The sequence below is a fragment of the Kogia breviceps genome, chromosome 17, assembly GCF_026419965.1.
Source record: "Kogia breviceps isolate mKogBre1 chromosome 17, mKogBre1 haplotype 1, whole genome shotgun sequence".
NCBI lineage: Eukaryota > Metazoa > Chordata > Mammalia > Artiodactyla > Physeteridae > Kogia > Kogia breviceps.
Window position 1 is genome coordinate 12,644,763 of NC_081326.1, and position 16,648 is coordinate 12,661,410.

Sequence of the window (16,648 nt, forward strand, 5' to 3'; positions counted from 1 at the left end):
TATCCCACTGCAGCCTTCTGTCTTCAATAACATATTCTCCCAAATTAGAACGTAAGGCATCAGAGTCCATAGTCCCAACAGACAGTGACAACGACAAGGGAGAGAGAAACAGCAAACGCGTCTGTTTTAACGTGGCAGGCGACGAGCAGGAAGATTCAGGTCACGACACCATCAGCAACAGAGACTCTTACAGGTAATTCATTCATTCCTGAAACTCATCTCATCGACCAAGTCAAATGTGATTCTGTATTTTCCAGAAAGTTCTTGACAAAATTTTTGACTGTTGTTTTTGTTTATTATTCCCACAAAATAACCGCTGGCTGTTACCAGCCTCAGACAAAGCATAGTGAGACATCACTATCTTTCAAATGCTTCCCTTTTATAATCTGAGTAATTTGGAAAAGAACATTTTTTTCTCCAACCGAGTGGACCTAATTTAGGAGATTTGTTATTCTCTTATGAATTGTGTAACACGTATGGCAAATAAGCAAGTTGTGCCTATATTAACAGGTTTTTAAAAAATATCTGTTTCTGATTATTGGGCGATTGGGCAGTGAATAGGAGTTCTTTTTGTTTTGTTTTTCCTCCTTCCTGTATTCTGTGATTCAAGCTAATTGAACTAGTTTCATGTGCTCACCTCTGTGGCCAGCTTTGTGCGTTTTTTCTTCCCATGCATGCCTCCTGTACAATTTTGATAGGACTGCTGTAACAAAGTACCCAGAACCAGGTGGCTTGAACAACAGAAATTTATTTATTACCCTACAGTTCTAGGGCTGGAAGTCTGAAATCCAGGTGTCAGCAGGGTTGGGTTCTTTCTGAGGGCTGTGAAGGAAGGCTCAGTCTCTCGGTTGCAGATGGCCGTCTTCTCCCTCTGTCTCTTCACATCCTTTTCCTTCCAAGCCTATCTCAGTGTCCATGTTTCCTCTTCTTATAAGGACACCAGTCATACTGGATTAGGGCCCCCACTAGTGACCTCATTTAAACTTGATTACCTCTGTCAAGACCCTCCCTCCAAATGAGACCACAGTTTGGAATACTGAGTGTTGGACTTCACCATGTGAATTTAGGGGCGGGGGAGGGAGAGATACAATTCAACCCGTAACACCTTCCCTCCAAACTCTGTCGAGTCATCTTCTTACCAGCCTCTCAAGTGATGGCTCTTCCAATGAACTTCCTGAATTGAAAGTGCTTTTTCTCCTTTGAATCCGTGTGTCACCTGGAACCTCGTTGAGACCTGTGGCAACCTGCCACATATGCTGTGCAGCTTCAGAACCTCCCGTTTTATTTACATTAACAAGACAAAAACTCTCTTACTCTTATTTATTATACAGTGTTTTACAATGAAAAGGTATTTAGTAATTATCATTAAATCGAAGTTGTTTCATCAGAGATGTTTAGCACAAACTAATAACTAACATTAAAAGCATTCTTACCAGACACAGGGGGAAGCAGGATGATTTCACGGAATTCCTCCCACAACCCTCTGTGGCAGGTTCTGATATTAACTGCATTTTACATCTAAGGAAGCTGAGGCCTGCAGGAGTTACATAATTTACCTAGGAAATCAGGTGGCCTGGCTCTCAGTTTATGAACCACTCTACTATTCCAATTTCTATGTGAAAAGGATTTTAATGAATACATGAGTTAATTATTCCTAGAAATTTAATGATATATAAAACAAATTAACCACTTTTACCATTTCACTTACTTTTAGCTGCTAAGGAGACCAGTATGCTCTTTAATAAGAACCTGTGGTTTCTCTCCAGTGGGAAATTACAGATCTAAAACTACTTTCTTCCCTCAAATTCTAGTTATCAGATAATTAACATTACTCTAAGGTTCTCTCTAGGGTAAAATAGAAATTTTAAATGTACATTTAAAGTTAAATAAGTCCCTTTTACTTATTCTGAGAGAAAAAAATATTTATGTCTCCTGCACTACTTCTGAAATCTGTCGTGTGTCCATATTCACACACAGACATTTCTAACTTTCTTTCCCTTGATGTTCATCACTATCCAGCACCTAGCAGGTGTGGTGTCCTGTGCTGGGCTCCGGGGTGGAGACAAGGTGCCATCTTCCTGGGGCGGGGGAGGGGTGGGAGCTCAGAGTGCAATTACTAAGTTATCCTTTAAGTTACTAGAAAGCGTTGAAAGGCAGAGCTCTTGAAACAGAATTTTGTCACTCTTAGCAAATCAACTACAGGCATATATCTTCAAATAGATTACAATGAATTTTAAGTTTGGCTTGACTTCTGTAAATAGCTATGCGTTTTAAAATTCAATTATGATTAGATTATATGACACGAAAATTTGAAATAGGATCGAATTGAAAATACTTTCTTTTAAAGTAAGTTAAAATGTGAGTTGAACAAATGTATCTTTCTCATAAATTTCTATAAAGCATATTAACACATATAACCGTGACATAGTAAGTTTATCCAGTAAGAAGTGGCAGGGAAACTTTGCCAGATGCACTGCTAAAGTGACACGTACCTCATTCTTCGCAGCGACTGCAACAGCAATAGGAATTCTGTCACCTCCTTCACCAGCATCTGCAGCAGCCAGTGCAGCTCGTATTTTCACAGCGATGAAATGGACTCAGGTGCGTTTGGTGAAGGCACGCGGACTCTTTGATGATGCCGAACCTAAGGGATTAATTTGCCTGATCCATACTCATTTTTACCTTTCATCAGCCATTCTCGGTGGCCACACACATTGCCTTTCAGTTTTACATGCTTGAGAAAGTCAGCTTCCTAATCCCATTATAAACAGAGTGAGTTTTTAAAGAGATGGAAGAAACAAACTAATTTTTATGTTAATAAATGATGTTTTATGATATTTCTGTGTTACTACGTGGTACCTGTATGATAAGCACACAAGAAACAAGTTTTCTAGGCTATTAGGCATTGCTGATTGTGTGAGGAGATGGGATGGGCTTTGAAGCAGGATTTGAAGGCAGCAGATGCACCTGAGCTAGCCTTATGGGCAGTGGGGAAGGGGGTGATGAGAAAAACACTGCTTGATATAAATACCTTATAAATGTTTTATTTTGTGTGTGTTAAGAAAAAGACTTTCCATCGAGTTAGGACAAATCTTAATTTTGAGATACGCAGTTTATTCCAACTATTTGACCATCAGAAAAATGCACCATTTGAAAGAATCATTAATGTGGGTACCACAGGATTCTTTCTGTGAGACCCTCTGCTTTCATCTCAGTTTTGAAGGAGCAATAATCTGACATCCTAATAGTTATTAAAGCTTTTGGAATTCTTTTTCTGAACATGAGAACTAATGTGTGGAATAAGAGCGAGTGTTTAATTATTTTTTACTTTATTGACATTAAAATGCTTTGGAATGTTAAACATAAGATAAATGATTTCTTTTTAATATGTAGGTGATGAGCTTCCCCTAAATGTTCGCATTTCTCGTGATAAACAGGACAAGATACACAGTTGCCTTGAGCATCTTTTCAGCCAGGTACAATTGGGACACTTGTGGGTATTTTTTCCATAGACGAAACTGTCAGAAATTCGTTTTTCAGACATAGTGAAAGGAGTTTGGAGTTCGAATGGAATCTGTTCCTCCGTCCCCTGTACCTTAATTTCTGTAGCTTAAAATGGAGAAGAGATTCCTTCAGCCAACTAACCCAAAGGATTGTTATGAATGTCAAGTATTTCACAGTCCTTAGAAAATTATACAGCGTTCTGCAGGCAGGAGTTATTCTGTTCATTATTTGTTTCGTTGTGGGTTTTCAGGGTCCCCCGTGACTTTTCTTGTTCAGCTTCACCCCTGATCTCAAGAAGCACGGGGTTGTCTTGTGCTCATGTTGGTATTTTGCTTTTTTTTTTTTTTTTGGTATTTTGCATTTTTAAAAACATTTATATCCACAACCAAAATTCATAGTGTAGAAGCTTTTACCACTTCGAAAAGGATTATGATAACTTTTAGGTGCTTTTTAAAAATACTTCTAGAACTCTTGCTTCTTTTATAAAGAAAATTTATATTTTGTATGAATATATGATAGGATAGTAAGAGATGTCACTGTAAGTGGTATCAGGTGAGTTTATCCTAATATTTTATTTAAAGATAGATCTTGCAAGCAGCATGGGATTTCAAAAATAATTGTTGCCTTGAGGAAAAAGGTATTTTACAAGATTGACTCTTGGAAATGCCGAGAAGTTATGTAACTCCCAGAAATCTCTGCTGTTACGATAGGTGGATTCCATTACCAATCTCCTGAAAGGCCAAGCTGTTGTGAGGGCCTTTGAGCAAACCAAGTACCTGACACCAGGTCGAGGGTTACAAGGTAAGATTTACAAAGTAACTGTTAGAGGTAATTGGGAAACAAAAGTGGGAGACTGTATAGTCATGAAGCAAAAGCATAGCATGAGAAAAAAAGTTCTGGGCGCTCATTTCATAGTTCACTTAATACTACTTCTATTTGGATAATTGTTGAATACATACATACATATATATATATATATATATATATATATATATATATATATATATATATATAAATCAAGACGTTTTAGAGTTCTTTGAAAGTTTAAAACGTTTAGTGCCTGTAGGGGCCAAACCGAATGAGTTAATGGAAGAAATACAAGTGTTGAGTTGCTTTTGCTGAAACTAGACTTAATGCCTACTTGGTGGTATGTAGCCCACTGATGGGGGGAGGGGTGTGGGGAATGGCGGTTGGCAAACAGAACAAGATCTAGAGCTGCCACTTTCTGACGTCCAGTTTAGAATGTTGAAATAGAGTTTTTATCTAAATTCGCTCCTTTGTTTAAACATTTATAAAAAGAGAATAATAAGATTTGACTTTGTTTTAGATTTAACAAATTTTCTCCTGTGATAGAGCTAAAGAAATTGCTACCATGATAATAGCCTAGGCCCACGGGAATGAAAGAAAGAGGGAGGATTCTGTAGTTTATGGGCTTGTGAACTGGTAAATGGTTGAGACTTAAGAGAGCTTTTCTGTGTTTATTTAGAGTTTCAGCAAGAAATGGAACCAAAGCTGAGTTGTCCAAAAAGGTTAAGGCTTCACATCAAGCAAGATCCTTGGAATCTTCCCAGCAGTGTCCGGAATCTTGCCCAGAACATCAGAAAATTTGTTGAAGGTCAGGATGAAAAGCAAAGAACACACCATGGCATTAACAATACTCATTTAAAAACCCATTAAACCCAAAAGTTTAGTCATGCCTTGATTACTTTTTGAAATTTTTCATGTTAGGAGGAAAATAAAAGGACTGAAAAGGGTGAGTGAAGGCGGAGGAGGGAAAGAAGGAATAGGGTGACAGAATCTTGTGTTCCAAGGATCTAAATAATGTGGACTGTATCACGGGAAATATTCTCAGGCAGTAAAGTAAGGGCTCATTCTTAGGAAGACAAGTGGAACGTGGAGGGATTTTCATATTTTATAACATGAACCAGTATCAGAAAAATTTCTAAAGGGTTCACAAAACGTATGAAGCTATACTTCATGGAAAGTCTACAAAATCAGTTGGGAGTCTGTGAGAATCAAAATAATGACATAGGTTGCATCATTAGTTGTTACGTTTCTCTTTCAGAAGCGCTTGTCTAAGTTGATTGTTATTAACTAGCACGAGATTGTCTACTCAACATCCCATAACTGATACAGCCTCTGATTGGAGATATAAAAGACTTCAAGACAACTCCAGTGAGCCTGGCTGCATGTTGTTTAGGGTCAGAGTTATTAAGTAGAAAATTCTGAGAGTTTCTAAAGTGATTGTGGTGAAAAAGATGAAATGAGAAACTGGTTTAATTTTTTTGGTAATGTCTAAATCAGTGGTTTTCTTCCCAGTATTAGACCAGTGGTTGGCAGTGTCTAGAGACGTTTTTCCATTGTCACAATCGTGGGCATGCTACTGGCATCTAGTGGGTAGAGGCCAGGGATGCTGCTAAACATTCTACAAGGTACCAGACCGTCCCTCACAACAAAGAATTATTTGGTCCTAAATGTCCATAGGGCTGAGGTTGAGAAACCTGTACAGTAAATATTATGGCTGTATTTCCCTGTCATTTGTATGTCATTGGGATGTTGTAAATAGTATTCAGCAGAATTACATCATAACCCACTTTTTTTTAACCCATCACTGCCATTTTTTTAGGGTAAATTAGAGAGAGTTGCCTACTTGGCTGATGGAAGACAGCTCTTACACCCTGTAGGGTCTGAGCCTGTGATGTCACTCCTTCGTGCCTCAGTGTCTTCATTTACTAAATGACAGGGATGGTGTAAATGTTCTGTCATTACTCAGTCTTCTGCCTAGAAATATACTCAAGTATAACGGCTTAGATATTGTTTAGAGATCAATAGAGAAGAAATTCGTACAGAAATGGAAAACTCCAAATAAATCACAACAATTCTATAGTATGATGAAATCTTTTATTCTTGACAACAGGATTTCTTGACAGTATCTTTATTTTATAGCTAAATATAATGATTATTTGTGACACATTGTAACATCACATTCAATCAGAAGTCTGAATTTAAAACCCCCCAAAGTAATGAACAGCAAAAATGATAAACATATTTTTAAAGGCTGTGAGCTTTAAGGAATTTAAGCATATACTTTACTGAGCGAAAGGTATGTTTTCGCTGAGTGGATGCCAGTGTCGTAACACTCCTAAAAGTTATAATTTGTGGATCTAAATGCAGTTATTCTCATCATCTCTGACTTTTTCTTTTTCCTTATATTTGTTTTTAGAATAAATGCAGTATCAATCGAGAACAGAGAAACCCTTAACACTTTTTCTTTTGTTTTGTTTTTTGAAGAGCTTTATCGTTAAGAAAATAACTTTGAATGCAGGGCAAAAAACTTAGTTTTTAAAAAGGTTTTTTTTAAGAATTTTACATTTTCATCTCAAGTCCTGCCTTATATACGCAGTACTTCTTTTCACAGTGAGTGGCCATAGCAATGACAACTTCTACACATATTGATTGATTGACAGATGTTGTGAATGTTAGCGCTGCTCTTGGTCATGGGAGCCCGGCAGCTGGTTGAGCATGGTTGGCCGTGCCGAATCCTCCAGTCAATAGAGTCAACGGAGGTAGGGCTCTTGGCAGAGTTTAAGTTGCATCCCTGGCTGCAGGTCTCAGAGAGATGCAGTTACTCTTTGGGTAAGAGCTGTGATTGTCACCGTGTTAAGTGAGTCTTTACAAACAATTAATTCGTAGTTCAGCTCAGTGAACCATCAAGGGAGAGGACAAGCTGCCATTCCCTGGTGATCTGTGTGGTGTCTGGTCCTGTTCTACGGGATGGAAGCAGCGGCACGGGTATCCTTGTAATCAGCTGCTTGTTCTGTGGACAGACCCAGAAGTAACCTCACCCGTTCAGCGTGAATTCATCCTGTTCAAGTTAAAGTGCTTTTCATTCTGTTTCCCAAAGTGTCTTTATGGAAGGATTGATTTAATGGAAGGTTAGGTCTGGGCTGGAAGTTTAACATGATGTTACCTTGCCGGAATGTCATGGTGTATATGTATAGCTGGGATGGCTCCATTCTGATGTTCCCGTAGGGGAGGAAAAAAATATCCTTTTCTTTTCGCTTTAACTCTCCCAGTAAATTGGTCTGACAAAAAACAATTTAACAAGAGGAAAGCACATACATTTATTTATTATAATTTTCACATGAACACGGGAGCCTTCATAAGGAAATGAAGACCAGAAGAAAAGGTTCAACCCGAGTGTCTTCATATATATACTAGGTTTGAAGAAGAGTTGGAAGTCCTGGAAAAATGTTATAGCACAAAAGGGTATGAGCTAAGTGTAGTAATCTGGGGGGGTTCAGCAAGGCCTGTTCCTCTTGGCATCCCTCCCTCTTTGGAGATAACGATGCTTCTTTCCTTTGGGTATCGCTCTCCTGAGCAGCTTATGACCTGCTTCCGGGGAAGAGGGAGGTGGTCAGAGAGTCCTTCCTGCCCTCACTCTTTCTCAGATTCCTTCGGCTTGAAATAACGCAGTATGCCAAAGTGCCATATTTCGGAGTAGCATGTTCCAAACCCCATCATTCCTTCATCTCTGATTTCAAAATATCCTAGCAAGTATATACCAAATCTGATACCGAAGTATAATAAGGGTATGGTCTTTATGTAGGAGGGACTGTTCCAGTGCCATTCATAAGTTATCTCACTGCATGCTATTCACTCAAAGCCTGTAAACTGAGGCCAGAGGAGAGCAGAAGAAAGAGTGGACTAAATGGGAGACAGAGTCATTGTGTGGTATCACGAAGATAATTTCCTCCTTAATTCCTGAGCTAAGTTAGGGAATCACAGTGTCCGCTAACTGAAGATATTTTTCCGTGATTAGCCCACTGTAGGTTGGAATTTCAAGTCCCACCCCTGACCTCCAGGGAGGGGAGAGAGGCTGGAGATTGAGTTCAGTTGCTAATGGCCAGTTATTTAATCGACCATGCCTATGGTATGAAGCCACCATAAAAACCCAAAAGGAGAGGACTGGAGAGTTTCTAGGCTGGTGAACTTGTGTTGGTGCCTGGAGCTCTGTGCCCTTTCCCCAGTGCCTTGCCCTGTGCCTTGCCCTCTTCCATCTGGCTGTTCCTGAGTTACATCCTTTTATAATAAACTGGTAATCTAGTAAGTAAAATGTTTCTCTGAGTTCTGTGAGCTGTTCTAGCAAATTAATCGAACCCAAGGAGGGGATCATTGGAACCTCCTGTGTACAGCCAGTTGGTCAGAAGCACAGATGACAACCAGGACTTGTGATGGGTGTCTGAAGGAGGGTGAGTGGGTGGGGAGACAGTCCTGTGGGACTGCGCCCTTATCCTGTGGGATCCACCGGTAGATAGTGTCAGAACTGAATCGAATCGTAGGACACCCAACTGGGGTTGAAGAGTTGCTTGGTGGCGTGGGGAAGAATACACATCTAAATTGGATCCACCATCACCTTAAATTCAAATGTCTGTTAGTGACATCTCGACTCTTTGTTGCCTACAAAAATTATACTCCTTTTAAAAGCTCCTATTTTTCTAGCAACCTACTGTTTTTCGTTTTTTTCTCTGCCTTTGTCCTAATATCCTGAAGAGGTTCTTCTTCTTCTTTTTTTAATTCAAAAGTCTGTTCAGGTTTTCCCTTTTTCTTCATATCTCAGTTATTAAAATAGTTTTCTGGCTAATCCCTTGTCTCTGTCTTTTCTGGTTCATATACACCATCACCAGATTCATTCTCCTAAAATACCAAGTTCAGTACCCTGCCTCAGAGCCTTAGAGTTATTTTCTGTTAGATAAATCTAAACTCATCAATCTGATGCTGAAAGCCATTTTTCAATAGGGCTTTCCAATTGTATCCCAATCTCAATCTCTTAATGATATAACAAAATCTTTTCTATGCTAGATTGTTGAATGTTTGGCATTTATTCTCTACTCTATTCCCTTGCTAGCACTATTTCCCACTCTTAGGATATGTACTTAGTCCCCTGACAATGAACTTTGAAAATTTTTAAAATTTTGAGACTCTCTTAAAAAAAAATTCTGTACCAATTTTAGCCATATCCAGGTTACAATAATAGTGCTTCACAGGTACACAGCACTTTAAATACTTTTCCAAGGCTTTCAATATATATTCCCATTTATTTTTGATACACAGTCCTATAAAATAGATACGATAGATGTTATTATCACTTTGAATGAGCAAGTTGAGACTCAAAAGTAGATTAACAATGTACTGAAGAGGACAAAGCTAGTGGATAACAGATGGGTCTCCTGATTCAGCCCAGTGTACTATTCTGCCTCTGAAATCCATTTGTTCTTGTGTCTCACTTGTAAAACTTAATGCCCTTTCAGGCATTTCCTGCATTTCTTATCTGTTACTTTCGTTGCTCTGATTCTGCTGTGAACCTATTTAGAATACGGTACAACGTAGCCTTTTTTATTTCCCATAATCTTGGTTACATAAAGGAACTCTTTATGTTTTAATATTTTCCTATTGCAAGTAAACTATTTACCAATTGGAAGCAAATGGACACAGAGCTCATTGGGCACATAGCAATCAGTATGATGTTAATACACATCATTTATCAGACATCTGTGATTGGCCCTGTGTGGGGATGGGGTGAGAAGAGTATTTGGAAATACTTAGTATTTTTCTGTCTTTTAGGGCAGTATCTTGACCTACAGATAGGAAAGCCACAATATATACATATATTTCTAATATTAATGCACAGTATAATTCACAATATCACATATACATATTTATTATTATATATTTATATATTATATTACATATATTCTTTATATATTGCATATATAATTTTTTAAAGTTTACATTTTAAAAATACTATTTGACAGTTTATTGATCAAGACCATGCAAGCTACAACAGCTAATGATGACCTACAATGGTAGCAGGTGTTTCATAGGCTCATGTAATTCAGATCTGGAAGAGATTTTAGGGTCTTGAGCAATGGGAAGAATTTATATAGGTAGCTAGGCAAAAATAGCATGTCAAGTGAATGGAATTTTTATTATCTAATGTATATAATAAGGTGGTGCTAATTTTTACTACACAGTTAAAGTGTGATGTTAGTTGCAGAAAAAGACGGAACAACTGACTGGTATGTTTTCTTTCTCTGCAGAGGTAAAGTGTAGGATAATCCTGGCTCTTCTTGAATATTCAGGTAATATTTTACATTATTTTTACTATTTGAGATTATTATAGCCCATGACCTTAGATGTCTTATGATATGAAGGCAGTGTCTTCAGCTGTTAACAAAATAGATGGAAGTATGATCTCTACCTTTTCTAAAGCCTTGCAGAGATTAAAAAAATACTTAGATAGTATTTTGATGAAAACATAAAACATATGCTCATCTTCAATTAAAGATTAAAAACATGAAAACATATAAATGTATATTTCTACAAAATATAATTTAAAAGGAGAAAGGGAGGAGGTTTTGGTAAAGTTAATTGTACAAATAGGGTTTTTTGTGAAACTGGGTGTAACTTTTGTTTATAACAAGGATGTAGGCAGGTTCAGATTTAAGGAGAAACGGACTGTGCTTTTGATAGGAGGACCCTCAATCTGAAATCGTTTTGCAAGGGCATGGACACAGAGGGGGAAGAATTTGTGAGCACTTTTACGATCTGCCACACTTGGAAAATTTAAATTATAAACGAATGAACGAGCCAACTTAACCAAGAGGGCCTTTTTTTTTTTTTTTTGATGATTTGTTTTTGCTTTGCTTTTTGACTGAGTAATAATATCAAAAGTATCTTACAATTTTTGAGCTTTAATAATGACAGCATAGTCGATGGACCTCATTTTTATGGATTTCACTGAGTTCTCACAACTACTCTGTGAGAATATTATTAGTTTCCACAGTTTTAAAGGTGAAGAAATCTACATTCAAGCAGATGAATAATAACTAGCACATGGTAGTCAATCAACACATATTTGGGGACATCTAGAAAATTAGGCATAGAGATGCCTTACTGGGTGAATAAATATATAGTAGGTGCAGTTTTGAAATTCAAACTTAGTTCTGCCAATTCCAGAAATGGTCCTGGAACGCATTGCTTTATTTATTAATATTCAGATGGCTGTTCTTATTTTGATTTCAATTTCATTTTTCTATTCCTATCATAATTCTCCTTTTTCCTACTTGATTTACTCCTTTTTTCTTTGTTACGTTTGAATGATACCAAACATAGACAAATTACTCCATATTGTTGGCTATAAAATTATGCTTTTCACTTGAAAACGGTGGACTGGGTCTGCTAAACATTATTCTTAATTGTCTTTTATTCCTGTCTTTCTCTCTCTCTGATCTCTTCTTTTTGTTTCTTTGTTTATTTTGCTTTCTTTCCCCTACAGTCTCAGAATAATGACAGATCACTTGCATGTCTAGAAACCATCTCATTCTTTTCAGATCAGCAGGCTTACAATGGAATTTGAGTTTTTTAAACAGTTGGGACTAAATTAAGTGTTAATGTTTTTAAACATGTCTGTAGGAGATGAATTTAAGTAGGTGCTTAAATACTGAAATGAAACAGAAGCCTTTGATAGGTAAAAAATCCATTTGTTTTGAGTGTATTCCCACTACAAGGGAATTTTTACTTGACGAAAATAAACAAGCTGTCAAAGAAAACAGAACTTGCTTTTCTTCTTTTACTGGAAGCTGGGAGCAGCTGTTGTGATTCTTGCTGTAGTTCTTATTGATAAAAATGAGGAATGAGAATAGCTTTGGCAAAGGATGGACACTTGTGACTTTCGAACAGCTGCATAATTAAAAGGAAAAGACCTATGTGTTTTTGCTGAAAGTTTGCTTATTGGGTTTCTTTCTTTATCATGATGTTCCTTCTCTATTTAGCAAGAAGACTGAGCACCCATGTGCCAGGCACCATGCTAGATGCTAGGGAAAGGAAGAATCATGATAATATCACTGTCCGCTTTTACCTTGCTAAGTGCTTTAAATGTTTTTATCTCATTTATCTTCATCACAGATCTAAGAAGTAGGAATAACCCCTATTTTACAAATAGGGATCTGATACCTAGAATTGTATAGATTAAAACTGGCAGAATGGGAAGTTGAAAGCAAATTATCTGCCTCTCAAGTCCCTGAGCATAAATCACATGATATGCCACTTCCCCTGGCGTTGGTGTGCTGACGGTCCCTGGGGAAGGCAAGCATGTGCGCAGACACTCTCACAGTGCTAGGTCATTAGCCCTTCAGTAGGGGGAGACACCCCCACACCTGCGGAGGCAGAAAGAAATGCACAGGCTTCCTGAAGGAGAGAGGACATTCCCCAAAGGGAGATAATATTTTAGTAGTTCAATGAGTTGACTCTTGAAGAATGATTTCAAGTTTGCTGGGTGGTGAGGGGAGGAGGGTGGCCCGCAGCCAGAGGGCCGATGGGCCAAGAATCACCCTTTTAAGTCACACTAAATCCAGTCATTTCAAGAAGCCAGGGAATGAGCTCATACATTTTCATTTCACTTAATTCATTTGTTTGTTAGTTGCTCTGCTGGTTCGTTTTTTTCATTCAGTAAATATTTGTTGAATGTCTACACCCAGTTAGAAATTATGCGCAACGGAATAAGATGTTTTGCTTTTTTCTTAGTTGAAATTGGACAAAGTTCTTTCCCAGTTTAGCCATTTTATAGTGACCTGTAAAACGCTCTTTTCTGTCTATTAGAACAGGCACGTAGTATATAACTACTTAAAGGAAATGTCTAACACATGTTGTTAGTTAAATTAACAGGTTGAAGTCTATGGAATTGCCATATTCAATCATGTTGACCTACCACAACAGCAAGTTCATATAGTTCAACCTAGTCAATGAATATTTTTATTATATAATTACATATTTTTAATATATTATCCTGTTTCTAACAAAATTTTCAAGAGTAGCTTTCACTAACAGTGAAACTAAGAAGCAGCAGTTATGTGTACACATGCTTTGACGGTCATTAAAAACAGGTGTTGCATGTTCTTGGTAAACAACTTAAAAACTATGCCTTTCTGTCAAGAAAGCAAGAACTCATTGCTGAGTAAAGGCAGCATGTTTATCTACGTTATACACTAATTATTGACAATGCTTCTTCATTTCAGAAGATTCTGAGCCCTCAAAATATTCAGTACACTTTTGGGAGTATGATGATATTTACCTGTGTTGTTCCTCTAGTACAAGAGATTTCTCAGTGTACAGAACGTATGGCTTGGTGTTCATGTTGTTTACGTAGTCTGTGTTATATCCAACGCCCCAGAGAAGTGAACCCTTTGGGATCAGGTTCTCAGGGGCACAGCTGCTTTCCATTTGAAAAACCTGAGGTCCAGGACTGGCAATTCACAGGGTAAACATACCATCAAAGTGGGTCAATCAGAAGTCCAGTTAATTGCAGAATCAGAATGCTAGTAAAAATCAATTTATGCTAGAACTGCAAATATTTTACCTATTTCCAAAAAATACAGGAATTTATGAACTGGACCTGTTTATACCTTATGAAGTTGAATAGGTGACTTCAGGAGATACAGATCTGCATATTATTACAAGCAATTGGACATGATACTCTTCCCCATGTGTGTTTCACATTAATATTTGAATAGGTCTAGTAGGTAATTTTTTAAAATTTAGTACTAATAATATTTTATTTCATTTACAGCACAACCTGAAAAACTGGACTTTGAGTTTTCTTTAGGAAAGTGTCATATGCACCAGTACAGATTGTGTTCCATCATGAAAGAGAAAGTAAATAAAACAAAGCCTTATTTTATTGGGTTTTATAAAACAATTTAGTGATCACAAAATAGTTACAATATCAATTAAGAAAAAAGAGCTTAATGTTCCTAACATTTTTGGGTGTTCAGTGTTTTCTACAAGGCATACTGGCTCAAACGTATGAATTTGAGCTCAAATTTGAGCTCTCATGAATAGAGCTCAAATTCACATTTTTCCCGTGCTGTGAGTTTAGGGAAAAGATGAAATAACAGTGAATGCAAATGCTGAATGAATTGGTCTTATTCAACTATGACATTTTCCAAAACTGCCTTTATGTTCTCCTGGATCACAGACAGTGAGACACAGCTCCGAAGAGACATGGTTTTCTGCCAGAGTCTTGTGGCCACAGTCTGTGCCTTCTCTGAGCAGCTCATGGCCGCCTTAAACCAGATGTTTGACAACAGCAAGGAAAATGAGATGGAAACTTGGGAAGCCAGCAGAAGGTGGCTGGACCAGATAGCGAATGCAGGAGTTCTTTTTCACTTTCAGTCACTTCTGTCACCAAACTTGGTAAGGAACCACAATGCCTCCCACTGGCTGTGTCAACTGGAACGTACATTGGGACCTATTCCCAATAAAACATGGTTATTCATTATTGTATCCACAGTCATCCAGCTCCTTTAAAAGGATATGTTTTTCCGTGGGCAAATATAGCTTTAATAAGTATGTGGAAATATCTTTCCTGATTTTTATTCTCAGTGGCTGCTAAAAGCTGAGAAAGCCTCCATCTGTTACTAATTCCTGTATCCCTAAGCACCGGCCGAGAAAGGTCAGCAGAGGAAAGAGTATCTGTCTGCCGCGGTTGCTTATTTGCAGTCCAGAAGGAAGAGTCTGCCATGAGACCCGAGCTTCCCCTGAGGTTGATGTTCTGGAACATTCTCTTAGAAGAGCTCTGACAACTTGCATGCCATACTGTCTGACAATCTGGTTGAAATTTGCATGTGTTAAATGATTTTATTTCCTTCCTTTGTGTGCATGTTTTTCCTGTTAAATCTAAGAACATTGCCTTAATTACTGTAAAATATTCCGTGTTTATGCATCAGTTGTCCACAGCGGAGATGAAGAAAGCATCTCGAAATATTGGGTAAAACAGTGGTGAACTTAGAGTTTATTCACATATACTTCCTGTGGTTCTGATAGTTGTCATGATGTATAAAGGCAAATATGTTCAGTTTATTTAAACTTAAGGTGCGTGTTAAATATAATTTTGATTTGAAACATGAGACGCTATTTTATCTGTTAAAGTACACATAGAAAATGTAGCCACCAAGTAACGTGATTGAGTTTTTAAACGAATGTATATGAGTTTATACATCAAAATAATGTTTTTCTTCAATGGTATTGAGGACGGGGGTAATTGCTGTACTGCACGGTCATAAAACGTTCTGGAATGGTAAGGTAAGGAAGTCCATTCAGCTGAGTGAAATTCAGAGAAACAGGATTAGATTCTTTTGAAAAGACTCTATACACTCCATGTGGGTGATCAATTTTTTATTTGGTTGCTAATATAACCAAATAAGAAAGATTTAATTAATGAAAACTTTGAAATAAGTCACTTGAAAAGTGTTTAAAAACAAAATAAATACTAATTAATCATTGCCTATCAAATAAAAATTACTTAAGATAAGATGCCCTCTTCCTCATACATGGCAGGCTTTAAGTGTTTGTTGAACAAATGAATGAATGAATGAGGCTTCATTTCTATTCTTTTCTTACTTAAAAACTGCCATTGTCTACTCAAGTACTGATACGTTTATTTGAAATCTCAAGGAATGGGGGAAAATATTTGTAATTCATACATCTGGTAAGTGACATATCCAGACTATATCAAGAATCCTTAAAACTGAAGAATAAAAAGCCATCTCGATTAAAAAGCAGGCAAAGGATTTGAATGGCCATTTCTCCAAAGAAGATATAAAATGGCCAAAAGCACATGAAAAGACGATTAACATCATTAGCCATTGGGGACGTGCAACTCAAAACTACAATGAGATACTATGTCACAGTGATGTGGATGGCTACAATCCAAAAGACAGACAGGCACAAGTGTTGGTGAATGTGGAGAAATTGTAAGCCTCACACACTGCTGGGAGAATGGAAAATAGTGCAGCCATTTTGGAAAACATTTCGGCAGTTCCTCAAAATGTTAAACGTGGAATTTCCATATGACCCAGAAATTCTACTCCTAGGTAATATCCAAGAGAAAAGAAAACTTATATTCTCGCAAAACTTGTACACAAATGTTCCTGGCAAGAGTATTCATAATACCTAAAAAGTGGAAACACCTCAAATGTCCGTGAGCTGTCTGATGAGTGGATAAACAAGTGGAGTATCTCCATACAATGAAATATTATTCAGCAGTAAAAAGGAGTGAGGTACTGATAACATGCTACAACATGGA

The 16,648-nt window shown here is 37.5% G+C and overlaps 1 protein-coding gene across 3 annotated transcripts in view; it reads left to right on the forward strand.

The window, feature by feature from the left end:
* PREX2 (phosphatidylinositol-3,4,5-trisphosphate dependent Rac exchange factor 2) overlaps positions 1-16,648 on the forward strand; it is a 286,917-nt gene that overhangs the window by 177,158 nt on the left and 93,111 nt on the right. For all 3 annotated transcript variants that reach the window (XM_067017094.1, XM_059042584.2, XM_067017095.1), the window contains exons 26-32: positions 14-193; positions 2,507-2,601; positions 3,394-3,476; positions 4,215-4,305; positions 4,991-5,119; positions 10,605-10,646; positions 14,540-14,757. In XM_067017094.1, coding sequence (XP_066873195.1) covers positions 14-193; positions 2,507-2,601; positions 3,394-3,476; positions 4,215-4,305; positions 4,991-5,119; positions 10,605-10,646; positions 14,540-14,757 — 838 coding nt within the window. The remainder of the gene's footprint in view (positions 1-13; positions 194-2,506; positions 2,602-3,393; positions 3,477-4,214; positions 4,306-4,990; positions 5,120-10,604; positions 10,647-14,539; positions 14,758-16,648) is intronic.